The sequence below is a fragment of the Crocodylus porosus genome, unplaced genomic scaffold, assembly GCF_001723895.1.
Source record: "Crocodylus porosus isolate Cpor-Errol unplaced genomic scaffold, CroPor_comp1, whole genome shotgun sequence".
NCBI classification, from domain to species: Eukaryota; Metazoa; Chordata; order Crocodylia; family Crocodylidae; genus Crocodylus; species Crocodylus porosus.
In genome coordinates, this window is record NW_017728907.1 from 34,637,053 (window position 1) to 34,655,549 (window position 18,497).

Sequence of the window (18,497 nt, forward strand, 5' to 3'; positions counted from 1 at the left end):
GGGTACAATCCAAGACGGGGCTTTTTTCCCCTCCATGTTAAATGGAGGCTTATCCTGGATTACAATAAATACACAATATAGGGAAACACCCATAAAGCAGCAAAGTTGAAAATTAAAAAGGGGCAGGGAGGGGTATGCATAGAGGTGCCCCAAGATAGTTGGTACAAGTTATAAGTCTTCCTTTTTTTCAATAAAAAGGGCAGAAAAAAGCATCATTATTATTATAAGTAATTAAAAACAAAACAAACAAACAACTCCACTAAAGGGAGTGCTCCATCAGAAAACTAACATAGCAAAACTAGCATGAGTAACATTGACAGTGTCCTTTCAAAGTTGACATTTAAACGGTCCAGCTTTCAAAATTAACACCTCATACTTCTTTTCTGTTTGGACTCTAATGGCACTGCCAGGGCCAAATTAATACTTCTGTGATCTTGTTTTAAGGATAGATAAGAGACATTTCTACAGTCATTGCACTGTAATCTGGTATTAACCATTTAAACTGATACTAAAAGGGAGACAATGTCATCTCACTTTGACTACTGCAACGTTTTTCTCTCAAGGTCCTATTCTCTCCCCATTTATAGCTGCTCAAAATGCTGTGGATTTCCTTTCCCCCACTTTGAACCAATGAGTTGTGGAGGCGAATCACAACATTTTCCCCTGCAGTAGCTTTAAACTATATCTCTTAACCTGTAAAGTCCATTAATTTTATATTTTCAATTATAGTTTCTCCTATTTCACTTCTCAAATTAAAACCACTGAACTTTATGGAATAAAAACTAAAACCCAATACCTTTAAAATAAGAAAACATTTACCAAGAAAAAGGTAAGTCTGCTTTAGCAAATTTGAAATAACGAATGCTTGCTTTTAGGTTGAGGGAATTTAGGCATTTTTCTGTGTAGAGCACTAGAGCCAGTTGTGTTGTGAACTCTGCTTGAGATTAAGACACCCTGCACTATCGCAATCCTTAGTACAGTAAAGACAACTAAAAAATGTTTTCCATGAAGGGATGTATACAGGAGAACAAAAAATTCCATTATAATATATTGCTTTCTGCAAAAAATCCCTTTCTTATCTATATTTGGGCATTTTTAAAAGTAATACCTCTAACCAATCTTCAAAATAATAATAAAAACAAAACCTTTATTTAATGAAAATATAATTTTTCATAGCAGTTGTGTTTCAGCAACTATATGGCACATGACAGAATCAGCAAGGAGGTAGCCGATTCACACTGGTAGTTACTCCTGTTGCTTCACTTGAGAAAAATACAGGTTGTACATAGCAGGCAACTGCGGTACTAACCACTGCCCAAACAGATGGCAGGAAGAGAGTACACATTTCTTGGAATACATGCCTTTCTGGGGGTCTACTAACCAAACAATACCTGATCCTTGATTTATACAAAGCAAAGTTCTTCTCTAAGGAAGTTTTGAAGAGACTACTGTGACCAGTGATAATCTAACTAGGATCTCCAGTGTGAAAAGAACAGGCTCAGAAGTGAATAGACTCAAATGAACAGAACAGCGATGCTTGTGTATGGACAGAATAGTAACCAGCATGCGTTAACTAGAGTCATTTAATAATTCCTCTTGTTGCCATCACATTAGTTTTAAATATTACCAGGAATTTTAAAATAAACATAGTATTTGCCTGCACCCTCCACCCCCCCCCAAGCAATGCAGCCTTTCCTACACTTCCTTCACTAATGCACTTCAGCAATGGAGGGGGTTAAAGTGTGTTGATTATAAATGCTTATTCAATCCTTGGCATCTGGGACTGCCAGCAGTTTCTTTTTTTTTTTTTTTTGTACTGTGACACTTTTCTACCAGACTTTGACTGCAACTGTAAGTCACTCATGAAGCTAGAGGTTAGCAAACTTACTTAACTAGTAACCAGCAGCAGAGGGTTAGGAGGAGAATAGTTCCAAATCCAACGTTACCTGCCCATGCTGCCAAACTTCTTTTTGTAATCTTTGGCAGTTTTTATAGCACAAGTAAAGTGATCAGTATGTGTCAGAAACTCAAAACTGAAGAGTGAGCATCTGTCAGCACCTATATTTCACTGAAAGATTTGTAGGTGTTAAAGATAGAATGTAAAATTAAATTACTACTGTATATTTTCATATAAAGCAAATATCTATCAAGGCAGTAAGAGAATTGGGTGTACTCTCACAGTCTCATGTCCTTAAAAAAAGGATGCATCAGAGCCTCTTTTGCAGTTATTCTCGTAGCGGGGTTCAGATCTAGTAGTTTATCAAGCAGGTCGTAAGCCTCATCAGGAACTCTGTCCCAGCCTTTTGTATGCATTAGTTTCTCTCTAATCTTTATGTCTATACCATCACCGTTTTCACAATGGCTGTCTTTCAGATGGTGGATTTCTTTTCTGACTGTCCGGGAACCAAACTCCACTTTATCTGTCTCAACTGGCAAAGCAAGTTCATAGGAAGGGTTGGTGTGCATATCACCTGTTGATTTATTTGTTCCTCTCAACCTTTCACAGAGGATTCTTAAATCTTGTGCTGGGACTTCCTTGGTACACAGTATTGATTTACCTAAGAGGAAAAACAGTAAGACTTTTTATTACACTTGATATACAACTGCAAATTAATGTCAGTGGTACACATCTCAGTGGTACTAATTCTTTTATGCTTAATATCTTGCTTGCTGACTTAGTAGTCATGACGTTTTATGCTATGTTAAAATGAGTGATAAGGTCTACTGGTCCCATAGAAAATCATGGAGGAGTATGCTCAAGTGTGCTGTATTTCAGCTATTCTGGTCTGAGAAGGGAAGCTACTGCATATGTTCCAATATTAGCTGAAGCAGGATATGCAGTAAAACCAGCAATGGCAACAAGACACATCTTGATGAGTTTCTGGGAGGCAGTGTTCAGAACCTTAGTGGCTTAGAGAAGATTTTCTTTAACTGTATACACAAAAGTATAAAATAATTAAAACTGAAGTCCTGACCACTTCTGGTCAGATTCACTATCAAAATTAATATATTTTGCTTTTCTTTTCTCTTGCCACCACTATCTTGGATTAATGGAACTAGAGGAGGAAAAAACCCTATTTTCATTGTTAATTATATTTGTCCACAATCTACATTTCTCATTTTAGAGAATAAAAATGAGTGTTGTCAGTTTCTCCTTGTGCTATGGAAAATTTCAGGATTACACTTAGATTGATTTAAAAAGGTTCTGTTGAATTAAACACTTCCTAATCCTAACTGATACCCGCCCCCCATACACACTTTAAAAAAAAATAAGGTTACATCTTAATTTTGGACCAGAGTGATTTAAGATTAAGGAAGTTACCTCAAACATTCTAACCAAATTCCAAGAGTAGTCATTAGAGAGTTATGTTCCCACCCCCCCAAAAACTGATGTGCTTCCTCCTTCCCCTGGAGAAACTGATGTGCTTCTGTAAAACATGATACAGTTTGTAAGCAGTATGAGAATTCTTTATAATGAAACTTACTATAGAAATTCAAATTAAAGATTAAATGGAGAAGAGAGCCTTTATAATCTTAAAACAAAAAGCACCCTGTGTTTAGTATTTCAGTGCTTAGTATTTTCTTAAATTTATTCTATGCTAGCAGATGGGGGATATGACAAAAGTCAAGTCCCTAGCCAATATAGTGATTTTTATCATAAGCATGTAAACAGAAATGTATTACTTATTACAATGATTGTAACAGATTAAACATACAGTTTTTTCTGCAATTAAAATTTACGTACCAAACGTTTTAGCAGCCTGAATGGTTTCTCTGGATCCACGAATTGTCATGATTTGTGCCAAGGCAGTTAAATCATCACTTGCTTTGTAAAATGGATACCGTCCACTGAGCAAAGAAAGGAATATGATTCCTGCTGACCACATGTCAATTGCTGCAATTGAAAGCGAGTCATAAACAACAATCCACACCTTTCACATGTGGAGTTTAATAAACATTGAATTTACCAAAAAAGTTGACAACAAGAGGACTGTCCTGAATTACCTATTGATTTTTATTTCATTACAACAAAACACTCATGTTTTTGTATAGAATAATTTTAGAGTATGGTCCTAAAGCTTGTGAATGATGATACTCATATGAACATCCCCAATACCTTCTGGGGGCCTCTCTTTATACATCTAAATCTACCAAACAGAACTATATTTATAACTTTAAGCATGAAGTCACTCTCAGCATTCAGATCTATTTCTACCTAGTACTAAGCCTTTTGGGCATGAGTTAAAATTAGGCCAGCTAATTTCAGAGCTTGCCTACAAAAAAGAGAGGCTATACAAAAAACTAAATTAATTTCAAATTGTGACTATGATAGTTCGGCAGTTTTAAATGGATTTGTGTTGAAGATGTTACTCACAACATCTAAGTATGAAATCATTTGACAAGGTAACCCATTTAAGAATTGAAGCAGTTTTGAGATGGTTCATCATTTTCATAGTTTTACGAAGAGTACAAAGAGTACTCTGGGTAAGGAGCCAAAGCTGGATGGAAATTTTGCAGCTTTAAAGGAAAGTTATAAGAAGACCTGTCTGCCATGATATTTTTTTGGCTCACTACTTTTTACTTTGAGGGATGGTAGGGGGAGGGGTTGAAAAGTTCTCAGCCTATTTTATATAGAAAGTTTAACATCTCTGGCTTTTTTCTATGAAGACTAAAGTAATTATTTTCAGAAGAGCTGGCAATTCTTGTCTAATGAAATATACAATATCTCAGCTTTAATTATTTTACCAAAAATACTAATAGTACACTGCTTCAGAAGATATCAAGTGTCAAGTTTACTGTCAAAGACTAGTTTAATGCTTTCTAATGAAGAATAAGATACTAGCTAAACTGATGCACTTGCAAGCAGACATGCCTTCCCATTACAGAATTTAAAAATATGTATTCTATCACTATTTAATTTAGCAACACAAAACCTGGGAGAGGCAATTAAGTATTACTCTCATTTACAAGTAGGAAAGAATGGCCACAGAAGGAGGCCGGTATCTTCAAAAGATATCTGGGCATTTAACTCCCATAGATTTCTATGGAAGTTAAGTGACTACCTTAAAGTCTTGTCCAAAATCACTTAGGCCACAAACTAAGTCTGGGACCAAGTTGGCATAGAACTCGTAATTCTGTATTTTAATCTCAAGATTATAACCTCCTCTCAGTGGCAGTCTCTGATTTGAGGATTTTTTTAAACATTTCTTCATATTTCCCATCTTTCACTAGTCATATCTTAGTAACATCACATTTTTGTATCTACTTATTTCTTAGTAGTCTTTAATTTTTTCATATAAGTGGTCTTTTTCATTGCATATATATTGGTCTTCAAATTATCTTTCAGTTTGCATTTTGTTGGGTTATCAATACTTTTATCAATCTGATACAGACTTGTTAAACTTCAAATAGGTTGATACTTTTCTGTATACAGCACCAATAAAAACTATATTAAGTCTAAATTAATGCCCCCCCCCTTTTTACGTTAAGTCTGGGGTAGAAGAAGAATGACAAACTATTGATAAGCCATCTTGATTAACTAAGTAACAATTACAGTAGTACTAGTAAATCTGACATGCATTGATTTCCAGATGTTTGCAAATAACAAATAACCAGCATTTTCTTATTGTCTTACAAATCTGTTTGCAAACATACAGGCAGTCCTCAGATTTACAACACAACTGGTTCTGAGAACCACGTCTTAAGTTGAAATGTTGCGACTTGGAACCGATTTTCCTATAAGAAACAATATTATAAATGGGGGATTGGTTCCTGAACCAAGGCCTGATACCCTATTTTCATCAAAAATAACCTAGAATTTTGTACTCGATCAATTATAGATGAGTACTATAGCTACATGAACATATTTATATTGTAAATAGCAATCATATTTATTTGGAAGGACTTCTTTGAGGTGAATTGGCTGGACTTTTTGAAGGGTTGTTGGCTGGAGTCTTCTCAGGAGCCTTGGCTGCAGGTTTTTCTGGAGTCTTGTCTGCTTTCTTAAAGAAAGTGTCCAAGGAAGTTTGGACAGACAAGAGATGGGCGATGCAACGAACTTGTTTGCTGGCGTGGTGCGGCATCGGATCAAGCGTTGTAAAGTTGAAACGGACATCAGAAAGTTGAAACTGTCAATTTATAAACGTTGCAACTCGAAACATTGTAAGTTGAGGACCGCCTGTATTATGTTTAGTATATATACTCTGAAAGCAAACATTGACAGAATCTTCCTAAGAGCCTCTGAACTGCAAAATGTGTGGTTATTTCAGGATTTTTAATCTGATAGTTGGAAAAGAGCGAAAGTTCAATTAAAAAAAAAAACCATAATCTCATTGTTTTCTGTACCTCAAATGAATTAAAATATATTCAAGTTTCAAAGATTTGAAAGTATTTCTAGCTTGTTCTGAGCAATAAACATTTAATAAAAAACGGAAGTATTTCAACAATGTTAGAAGGGACAACAAAATGAATTCCACATGTAAATAGAAAAGGCTTCCACATTTGTACATACCAGTTGATTTTATGGAAAAGCCTCTAATTTTGATCATATAAGTAGTACCTGTTGTTTGAGTGGGGCACTTAGTTAACACTTCTGGTGCTCTGAATCCAGGTGTACCTGCCCTAGGGGCAACTTGCTGATGCCTGTATAATAATAAAAAGCACATTATAACAGAATACATAGATCAGGAAAATCCCATGGATACTACAGGCTAAATCAGCTAACCACTTCTCTACAAAACATGTCTAAAAACATTTAAAAACTTACTTCTCTAATTAGATGTCAACAGTTTCTCATTCCCTCTATTAAAATTTTAAACAATTCATGTTAAATGCACCGAATGTACATAGCAGCTAGGGTGAGATAACAGTACATAGACCTAAACTTGCATACTTGAACAATGAACTTTACAGTGTAATTCAATGAAGCATGACTTCCATTTAAAAAGTGTGTACATAGAGATGCTTTGGAAAATTAAAATTAACCAAAGGCATGGTGTTATAGTGCGTTTAAAATACCAGTGGATGCTTTCCTTCCTCAGGTTAAACTGCAGGTAAGCAAACCTGTTTTTCTTATGAACAAGGGCACTGACACAGGAATTTAATATGCTTTTCCTTTATTTAGTTCATCTCCTCTTGTCCTCATTACAGTGATCAGTTTTATTTTCTGAATGAATAATTTTAACCCCTTATTCTACATTCTCTGTAAAAACAGAACTTTTGAAATGCTAAAAAAAAAAATCAAGAAATAGCTCATCTGAGTGGAACTTAACCACATGTGGAAAGGATTTGAACTGAAATGTCAAGTTATTTGGCCAGCGTAAGAGGAATATCCCTCCAGTTTCCTTAAATCAGGGCTCTTGACTTCATATGTGCTCTAATTAGAAGAAAAAAATAAAACCTTAACTTCTCTCTCCCTCTTAGTACTAAATTTAATTTTGAAGACTAAGTATAAACAATCACACATACAAAAACCCCATTTTTAAGCCACCTTTAAGTGAGTAAAAGTCTCTGGGGAAAAAAAATTAAGCTTGCTTTACTTCAACTTTTGCCACATTTGAATTTGAATTTTTTGAGTTTGAAATTGAGTCTGAATTTTTTCATACTACTAGCAGACATACCTGTGCCATGTAGTTTATGCCTGCAAAGAGATCCTTTTCATGATATAAAATATTCTCTTTAAGAAATGGGTTCATGATTTACTGGTAAAAGAACTACAATAGGTAAGGGATTGCTGGGATAGCTTTAGCAATATATTTATGACAACATAAATATACCAGTATATTTATGATAAGAAAGCCTTGTAAATCGTGAACAGGGTTTATCAAAAACTTCTTTCAGGGTTCTCAGAATGCAGAGAACTTTTAAGAAGCTCTTTTACCTCAGATAAATTAGGAGAAAAAATACCTAAAAGTAGGAATCTCTCCACTCTAGTACCCCATGCGTTTGGCATAGGCCTATAGTTTTATTAGGCAACAAGTGTTAGAGCAAGAAAAAAAGTCAAGTGATTTTTTTTTTCTCTGAGACTTGGAGTGTGGGATATTTAAATTATACATAGAATTATCTGCAATAGGAAGTTTAGAACTGCACAGAATGCCATACAAGATCTTTGTGTCAGCTTAAAAATAACATACATGTTTTAATGTTTGCACACTGCACGAGTCTAATGCTGTCTTTCCCTTACCTAAATCAGCGGCCTAGTAAGCCTTGAATTTATAACGTAGCTTGATAACACAGTTGTTAGCTTTATAATATCAAAGCAAATTACCTTGAAAGGCAAATACTGCAAACTCTGTCTGTTGCAAAACAGTCACAGGTTAGGTTAGATGGGCAACTGCTGGCACCCTTCCTGGCTAAACCATTGTTCGCTGTTTTTGTAGAAATGAGCTTCTTCTTTGCTGCTAATTTTCTAGATGCAACATCTATCACCTTTGGTTGCTTCATGAGCTGCAAGATGCATGTTATATTTGTAAGTAACAACATTTTAAATACAACTTTATGCATTCACCCAATCTGCAACCAAATACTAAGGATGTAGAAAGCATTAACAGCAACATGTTGCCAGTATTAACAGATGACCAATCTTTCTAATATCCCAGTGGCTATTAAACATAGCCATATTTAAGACTTCTGGACTTTGTGATTTTCCTGGGAAATCAGCAGTCATTGCAGGGGGGAAAAACACCGATTCATTAATATGTACTGTGTAAATTTGTGATATCAAAACAAATAAGCATTTGTCAGGTTAATGGAATTAAGTCAATGACAAACACTCCGCCTAAAAAAAAGAAAAAAAGAAAGTTATACAGAATTTTGAGTGGTAAAATACTATATGAAATAATACTTCAAGAGGTTAACATCCAATTCCATTTCATAGCTCAAACTATTACTGTTTAGATACCAGCATTGGTCAAAACCCGTTTTTCTTCCTAATGTCTAGTTTTCACTAGACATTTTACCTATTTTTATAAACAATAGAGCAAAATGTTTAATGGACTTTTTTTATGCTGCAGTTGGTGAAACTAGAGAAAATAAACTAAATTTCACAAGTCTTTTAGCATAATTTCTCAATTAATATGTTTTTCTACCCATGCATATTTAATTATTACCATAAATAAGATCAGTTAGGGAGACAGATGCATCATAACAGGAACAACTTCTGAACAAACACGGTTAGGGCACAATTTAACAGGTATTTAGTAAGTGTAAGATTTCTGCTAAAATTCATTAATCTCTAATGCTACAAGTCATAGAAAGTAGTAGTTAGGAGTTTCTAGGGTTAAACGTGTTGAAATAATTTAACTACTAAATATTTAACTGATTGTTTTAATAATGGTCAGTGTTGCTTACTTTCACTGTGGGGCTCTCCTGGTGTGTGGAGCTATTAATATTGAAATTTCTCTCTCCAAAAACAGAACGCTGGATAGAATGGTGCACAGACCCTTCCTATAAATACCAACAAAAAGGACAATAAGGATTCTGTCTTACACACTGTGGGGCTGTAATTTGTCAGTTTTAATGTCATTTCACACTCTTAAAAATAAAAGCAGCTGCATGCAAGTCATTTTCAGGCATCAGTTTACTGTAGTTGAAGAAAACTTAGTCTAGACAACAGTAAACATACTTACAAAATAAATCATTCCTCACAAGTAGGAATGGCCTTGAAGGCCATCTGTATAATAACTGTATTCTGGTATATAACTAAAACAAACTAGAAACTCTTCTGGGACTGGGAATGATGCTACGATGCCTGTTACTAAAATATTAAATAAACTCTTTTTGGGTGTGCACAGCATGCAATGTTACATGAAAACCCACTAATGTCAAGCCTAGATGTGAGACATTGAATGATGTGCAGTAATGTACAAAGCTAATGTCGTTGTGCAGAAAGTAGCTCAATTTTTGTGAAAAAAAAATTTTTTATGCAACATATTTATTTGAAGATTTTGAACTAAAAACTAAGTTCTGTTCTAGTATTACATCTCCCTCTGTTGGAAGAAGTAGTACATTAAAAATAAACTTATACAGCAATATTAATGAAAGAGACTCAGAACCTTTCCTTCTCTTCCTTGTTTAATCTGTATTTGTGAAAGTGAGCCGGATCTTTTATCTGATGATTTTGAGGCTGATTGTTGAGCTATCTGTTTAGGTGATGTGATATTGATAGAAACCCCACTTCCTACGTTTATATGGGGCGTATTTTGTGAGCAACTTCCCTGCTGGCCTTCAGACTGGATAGTTTTGAGGAGGTCTATTTTTGTCTCAGGGGTTCCTTGTGCCAAACCAAAATCTACCAGGGCATACCTAGAAGGAATAAATTTAAAAAACAAATTAAAGAAAAGCTTACTCAGACTTTACAAAAAAACCCAGTTTACCTTCTGTTCTAAGGAAAAGGTTTATATCCCCATTAAAGACACGCTTGACGTGCACCTAATAAACAACTCAGTGGTTCTCAAATAGGGTACTATGGCACTCTGGAGTGCATCAAGCCCCCTTTAAGGGTGCTTGCAATACCAAGTGTGCAAACATCTACCTGTGACTCACAAGATAAACCCAGTAATTTTAAATAGGAATCCATAGTGTCAAAAACACTCTGAGTTCTTTGCAACAGAAGAATTACTATTGTTTTTCCATAGTCAAGAAACAAATGAAATCTAAGAGCTACCATGTTCCAAAGGGTGTCTTGATTCTAATGAGGTTGAGAATCACTGGACTAACTGAATCAGGGAATTAGCATCTGGCAAAGGGAGTTATTGTTCATGAAAATGTATGCATCTCTGATACAGTTAGTCTTGAAGGTACACCTCCATCCTGCTAACTGCCTAGTTCATTATAACATGGCTAATTACCTCCCTCCACACAGCATAGGAAGACAGGATAATACAATACATTTAATAAAAATAAACCTCATAGTCAGTGCTGACCAAATACAAGAAAAAAATATTTCTAGATTGTTTGATAAACACCAGTGAGAGCTGATTAGCATTCAGTGAATACTATTCAACCAGTAGAGTTTACTGCTAACCTTGCACCTCTTCCATTTTCTGTTGTTTGTGTAGACTGTTTCCCTCAGCTTTTCTCAATGTCTTTGCCTCTTTTATGTACTCCTCCCCCTGAAATTTATATATACTTTCTCCCTATCACCTCCTCTCCCAAGCAAGTGTTTACAATTCCTCCCATCAACCTCACTTCTTGGTCCTTTTCCCTAGCCAACACCAGTATCTGCCACCTTCATAGCTCAGAACTACCCAAGGCAACAGTGGAGTTAATCTGACTTGATCCTTATTGATTTCATTGCTGTCTGCAGGGTAGCAAAAAGCAGTGAAGACTGACACAACTTCTCCATTTTCAGAATGCTGAATTTGGGCAAAACTCAGCATCATCATTGGAGTTGACTTCAGAAGGTAGGACTGCATTAGTTTAAACTCAATTCACATTTGACAGAAGTTTTTTGCAACCATTAGAACTACAAGACTTTTTTTTTTCTTTTTTTTTTTTTTAAACAGACTGACTAATTTGCAATGAACTTTTGTGGAACCACTCACCCAGAAAAGCTTATTATTTGGCAAGGATGAATAATTCTGGGCCATCATTTTGTTACTTAATTGCTATAGTTGAATCACAAATTCAGAGAACACTCCACTCTTTAGAAATTAAAGAATGCTGGTCTAAAATGCCTTTTGGTAGAGTAAATGAGCAACACAGTAGGCACTTATCTTCTGAGAATTAGCAACATCCCTTCTACAGGGTGTACACTATGTGGAGAGTTAGGAAATACTCACCAAACTGTTAAGATACTTCTAATAAAGGCAAGGCAGCTATTGCCTTTTTCTCTCTCAGTACCTCACAAATTTGGAAAATACAGCATTAGCACAGCTTTAATTTAATTTACTTGCAGACAAAATAAAACCACCTGGCTTTGTTTGAAGAAAAAAAAAAAAGCAATTTGGTACAAAAGAGAAAGCTCAAGCACAATTCTGTTACTATGCACATACTATGAATGATGCAAAATACAAACAAGTCAATAAGTACACTGAATATCTGTACAGTGCAAAAATATAAAGATTAATATTAGCAATATTCAAGCACATAGTGATTTTATTGAGATTAATTTCACCCTTCAGCATGCAACAACTTTACAGTTTTATTCAGTGATCTTAAATTCAGTTATTTTTTTTTAAAGAACAATATTTGCCACTTGAATCCAGACCATTTCTTTCAAACTTACTATATTATTTCTTCTCCTCCACCCTAATGAAATCCCCAAGCACTAAATAAGAAAAGTTACATACATTTAGCTTTTGTGTTTATGCACATGGTGTACAGCTGGAAGGGAAAAAACCCCAAGAACTTAATTTACTATGCTCTGCCAAGGCATGCATTCCCAAATGAGATCTCAGTAGTCATCTGGGCAGACTTACGCTTTCAGCCGCCTGTTGTAAAGGAAGTTACTGGGCTTGACGTCACGGTGAACAATACCAAAGTGATGAATACGCCTCAATGCTTTAAACAGATTAAACATATATTCTCGTACTTCTTCAAAAGACAGTGTGTTCAAAATGTCCTGAAAGATTAATTTGAATCCTGCAATTATGCAACTGTTCATAATTAAGTTTTACTGTTCAAATAAAAAGAAGGCTGAGACTCACCAAAAAGGATTCATGTTCCAGATATGGCATAATAATAACCACATGATCATTTTTTCTAAAACAATATTTAACTCCCATGACATTATCCTGTCCCCTGTAGGAAAAAACATAATACTGCCTGTGAATGGAAAGGTAGAAAACAAGGGTTTACATTAAAGACTTGTAGACACAAATAGAAATAATGCTTTTGGTAACAGGAACTCTTTAAGATAATGGGTGTGTCTACACATGCCTTCAATCTGGGAGCAATTTACTCATGAGGCATCTACACGTGTAGAGAAGCAGGAGCAGATTTGCTGCCAATGGCAGCAAACTGCTTCTACTTCCTGAGGCCCTGCAATGGGCCCCTGCTGCCACCAGGGACTGGTAGGGAGCACAGGGCCAGGAGATAGCTGTCTCCTGACCAGGGCTGGGACATTGATTCCTGCCCCCGGGGGGCTGCCTGCTGCTGGGGGTAGGGGAGCAGGGAATGTCCCCCTTCCCTAGCAGCAGGGAGCTCCCAGCCCCAGCTTCCTGACTGGGCAGAATACCTCTTACTCTGATCTGCTGGTGGGGCAGCTAATAGCAAGAATCCTCACCCAGGTGTTAACTGCCCCACCAGGGGATCAGGGCAGAGGGTTGGGACCTGCCCCACTTCTGCAGCACTTTCCAAGCCCTGCGCCTCAATCCCCCAGTGGGGGTGAGACCTGATTGACTGAGACAGTTCCCAGGCCAAGCTGCATGACCACAGGGCTTGGGCTGAGAGATCCTTTTCTCCCAGCGCCAGCTCAGCAACTGAAGCCTGTTCCCCACCCAGCTCCATGACTATAAAGCTGAGCAGGGAACAAGCTCCCCAGCCTTTCCCTACCCAGCTCTATGATCATAGAGGAGAGTGGGGAACACGTTCCCCAGCCCGTGCCAGCAGGGAGCTCCCAGCTCCAGCTCTGCGACTGCAGGGCCAGGTATCTCCCAGTGCCAACTCTGTGACTATCCCCGCAGCACTGACCCTGGGGTTGCGGAGCTAGCACTGGGAGATAAGGATCTCTCAGCCCAAGTTTTTAAGTTGCAGGGGTTGGAGATAAGAATTTCTCAGGCCCCACTGGGGAGGGGCTTGGAGCTCCCTGCTGTTGGGCAGGGGGACATAGTCCTGTCCCAGGCTCTGGTGGTTGAGCCTGCCCCTGGGAGCTATCTCCTGCACCCTGGTGGCTGGCTGACTGGGAGCAGATTTGCTCCTGGTCAGGCATTTACGAGCGCTACTGTGCAGTAACTAATCACAACTGAATTTGCTACTTGCATTGGCACATAGCAAATCTACTCGTGATTAGTGAGGTTTACTGTACAGTAAGCATGTGCAGATGTACATGCTTACTTAACTATGCTACTGAGCCATAAAGAGCCTCATCTAGATGTACCCACTGTCACTTATTTTGAACAGCAGTTTCTTGACTGCTTTGCTCAGATTTTGGTCTTCATTTTGCAATGAAGGCTTCAGCAGACCATTTGGGGTTCACAGCCTGCAGTTGAGAATGTCTTGAGTAGCACATAATGGAGCCCATAGAAAGCAACTGATTTAGAACAAGCTTATGAAAGACTTGCAACTATCAGATAGCTGTGTTCCCAAACCAGTAAAGAGAACTCTGCACCACATAAACGATGAGTAAGTGTTTAGAGTGGAGGGGTACAACTGTACACCACTGATGCCACTGCCCCCACTGCTTCTGCCCATTGGTGCAGAAGTGAGGGGGGCACATGCCCCTCCTCCCCAACGTGCTGCCAGTGTTGTGCCAGGTGTCTATAATTTTGCATTGGTAAACTTCTATCATTGCCATTCCCCGGCTAAAACACTTTCATGAGTGCACATACTTATTGTGCAAGTTTTTTCTAGCCAATACAAAATGAGCTTCAAATTGATATAATCATAAAGCCACAACGGCAGTGTAACTAACATGTTCCATTTCTGGTTTGCCCTTAATAAAGTTGTTTTTCTTTTGTTGTGGTCAAATATCTCAGTGAAGTGGCAAAGCTAAAAACTAGATACAAATTTAGAGCCTCAGACAATGTTCAGAAACTTTCATTACATTCCTAAATCCTTTGCTAACTCTCAGGTACTGTATTTTGGTTTACCTACCCAGCTATTGTAAGGCATTGAAGCTCAGCAGCAATTCGTAGAGGATGACTAGTTGGAATCAAATGTTTCAAAGCCATTTTTTCCTCATATCCTGCTTTCAGCTGTGCTGTGGCCAAGTAAACAGAACTAAAAGTACCTGTAAAAATGTTAGTTTTCAGCTTATAAAGTGTATAAATTAACACTTTCATCTTATGAAGTGTATACGTTAACACTTTTAGATTAGTTCTGTTTTTGTTTTTCAACTGATAGTATTTTTCCAACTCACATTAGTATTCTGACTGCCACAGCTAGAGAGAAAGATGTCAAGTCACATTAAAACTGTACTATAAAACTGGCTTTAAAATCCATACCAATTCTTCACTATAAACTTGCCATATTGTGGGGGTAGGAGACAGATGAGAGCAAATAAGGTTACTTAAGTATGCGCTTACATTTTGAATGCAAAAAGTTTAAACATTCAGAGGCAGCCATTAAAACTGAAACAAATCTCAAAGAGACTAGGCAGTATGTTATTTTGGCACATAAACACAGAAGTAAATCATCAAAAGGTGGTTTCTGCACTGATAATAGTTGCCCTCTTTTATTCTAGAAATCTGAAGGTACAAAATAAAGAGCTTTTCATATGAGTAAACTGTAAAATAAAATCTACAATAATTATACAAGTCTTCAACTGTACACACAATGATCAGTTGTTAGCAGATTCAACCTAGTACCTTTTCCCACAAGAACACAGTCTTTATCACTTGAGTTAAAAAAAAGTATCTCCAATACCTGTTAATAATTAGTAAGCAGTTTACTGGGCAAGGAATGCTGCTGAAAAGAAACATGGTCTGCAGGCAGTCAGTAAAAGTAGAAACTTATCTTTACAGAAGATGCAGAACTGCCAATGTTACTTTCTAGCAACATATTCACTCCCAGTAATAGGGTCATAAATGAAACCAAAAACGTTATTTAAATATGTTGTATGGTTTATTCAGAAGACAAGATTATGTATTCTTTTGAACTTTATCAAGTTAAATATGGAATTTTCCTTTAATTAATTTTGCACAGTAAGAAGTTTAAACATGTTGTCAGTTATCTCAGATAATACAATCTCAAAGACCTGTTAGAACAAATTTCTAGTTAAATTTCTTAAAATTGAAAATAAAAGAATTTTTTATGTCAATTCTGAAGTGAGTGAAATTTTCTAAGCTGTCTATGGCTCTAATCTTGCAAACATGTATCTCACCATGTATTATTGACAGTCAAATATAGGTAGATAAAATGTTATATGGCTACACTGAGTCAATTACTCCAAAAGCCACAGTAACCTGTAGTAGATACTGAGCATGGTTGTTACTGAGCATAAAGTTTAGTACCTCTAATATGAGGTACTAACTAAATGTGCAGTAATTGGCACTACTACGTATTAGCCTGGTGCATGGTCTTTGTGACGCTTAATGCACAAAAGACTAATTCTACTGCACATTAGTGCATTAGCATATTATGGCAAATATTATGGCACATTAAGTGTCTTGGGTATACACACCCACTGTGTTTTAAAGCATGTGGCAGTCTATATCAAGCAGGTTCTCTAAAAGCATATTTATACAAGTGGTTTCAAGCATCTGGTAAGCAAATCTCTCTAAATGCTGTAATTAAAGATATTTCATACTTGCAGTTGAGTATTAGAATTCATCTACTTCTAACAATACTAAAAAGCAAACCAAAGCCACCATATAAAAATCTGCAAATATTGGACTACACTGGATAGTTTTATAATTTGTCTAGTTAGATGCATGTAAATTTAAGATATACATATTTTAAACCAAAACAAAAATACACATTTACCTTCTCCAATTTTCTCCTTAATTTTGAAAACATTTACAAGCTGTGGCACTACTTCATAAAGTTTTTCAATATCCTTTTTTACTCCTGTTGAGAAAATAAAGGAAGCAATTGGAAAATGTTTGGCTTAACTCAGTTTGCTTCTTATATTTCAGGCCACAAATTATTCTTTAACTAATGTAAATAAGAATGAAATTCACTTTACAAGTAGCACATCACAAACTATAGTCATGTGCCAATAGCCCTGTTGATGCTAATAAGACTTGAGTTCATGAAGGTAAGCATGAGTTTTTGGGATTCACAACTGCAGCTGGAAGTAGTAAAGCTTTTCCAGTTAAACTCATGCAAGGCACCTGAGGCATTTCTGTAAATGTTTGTAGCACACATATTCAAAGACTATACAAAAGCTTAAAGGGCGAATGGAAAAGCAATTTAGTTAGGCTTCAATTAAATAAAATTAATGGTCCACAAATATTATTTTTGCTTTCTTTTGGTCTAAACCTTTATTTCATGGCTATGATACACTCTCAATATTAAATCTCATTTCAGATTACTTAAATTCCGCCTCTGTTGACATCACCGCTATTTGCATAACTATTCATAGTATTGTTCTCTCTTGTCTTTAAAAACTGTTCCATGACAGCCACGTCACACAAAATGGGTAAGGGAAAAAAAACACAGATAATACCACCTCAGTAACAGCTTACTGACATGTTCATGGAGTTTGTGATTGTTACCATTTTACAGAGGCAAAGCCACAATAGCTGCTGAGAGCAAAATATTATGTTCAAGAAGCAAACTTAGAGGAATTAAAGACAGACACTGGAAGCCTTTAAAATTAAACTATTCGGAAGGCTTAAATATATTTGCTAACATACAAAGGATGTTAGATCTAGCAAAGAATTATGCAAGTATTTTAAGTTGCTGCATTTTGTACTCCAAGCACTAGATGGCATGGCAAGGATGTTATACTGCATTCTTTCTGATGCTCTGAAATTTCATTCAGTTAACGTAATGAGCGCTTGTTATTTAAGGTCCTCATCCCACATTTATGTAAAGGTGCCATGGGATCCAATCCCAGATCCCAACAAGCACACTTCCTCCTGTCTTGTCCCATGTACATGGCAGAAGGCAGAATTGTTGGGATCAGGAATCAGATCTCAATTGCTCCCTTTTTATTTGCCAGTGCAGGAGGAGCTTGGGATCCAGACCCCAGACTTCCCTTGCACTGGCATGTTGAAAGCTGGGTGCCTGCAGCCCAGCCTGACCAGGTGTGGTCCCAGGGCCTGGACTGACAATCAGCTGATTGCTGGCCTCAGCCCTGACCCAGGGGCAGCCCCAGACATGCCACACATTCAACTTAAGGTGGCATGCAATTCAGTCATAAAAATGTTCTACAGTATACATGGAACATTTTTGACTAGTCTGACATTTTAAAACACCTTAAATTGGGTGCACATGTAGCAACTTTGCCATTTATGTCATGGTTAACACCTTACTTTGCCACACAAATATAACATATACAGGGCTGTAAGTGTTCCTTATTGGAGCACATGTGGATGCCTTGTCCAGAGGCACACTTTTTGAGGTCTGCAGAATTATCTTCACGCAATATTTAGTGCATTCCAAGTTCTAAGTAGTGTCATGCAAGACCAGACTCTTATACTGCTACTAAAATATTAATCTGTAAAACAAAAACTATAAAGTGCAGATGAAAATGTATATTCAAAACTGAAATCTCTCTATAAAATTTGGGCTCAAGTGGTGTCACTCTTCCTTTTACTGCTGTTGGTGTCTTAAGTCCATATTTAAGCAACAAGATTTAATATATTTCAAAAGCAGAGAAAACCAAAAAGCTTCTAAAGTACTTGTCTCAGAATTCTATGGAATTTATGCTAGTTTTCTGAAGTGAGAGT

The 18,497-nt window shown here is 36.7% G+C and overlaps 1 protein-coding gene across 5 annotated transcripts in view; it reads right to left on the reverse strand.

Moving 5' to 3' along the window:
• Positions 1-1,124: 1,124 nt before the first annotated feature.
• CDC7 (cell division cycle 7) overlaps positions 1,125-18,497 on the reverse strand; it is a 25,838-nt gene continuing 8,465 nt past the window's right edge. For 3 of the 5 annotated variants that reach the window (XM_019531122.1, XM_019531124.1, XM_019531123.1), the window contains exons 3-12: positions 16,585-16,668; positions 14,755-14,890; positions 12,648-12,741; positions 12,420-12,562; positions 10,053-10,302; positions 9,349-9,444; positions 8,267-8,445; positions 6,560-6,642; positions 3,746-3,895; positions 1,125-2,558 (exon numbers count right to left, since the gene is read on the reverse strand). In XM_019531122.1, coding sequence (XP_019386667.1) covers positions 2,176-2,558; positions 3,746-3,895; positions 6,560-6,642; positions 8,267-8,445; positions 9,349-9,444; positions 10,053-10,302; positions 12,420-12,562; positions 12,648-12,741; positions 14,755-14,890; positions 16,585-16,668 — 1,598 coding nt within the window. In that variant the 3' untranslated portion in view covers positions 1,125-2,175. Of the gene's footprint in view, positions 2,559-3,322; positions 3,399-3,745; positions 3,896-6,559; positions 6,643-8,266; positions 8,446-9,348; positions 9,445-10,052; positions 10,303-12,419; positions 12,563-12,647; positions 12,742-14,754; positions 14,891-16,584; positions 16,669-18,497 lie in introns of all 5 variants that reach the window. The other 2 variants (XM_019531126.1, XM_019531125.1) reach the window with 2 other exon arrangements.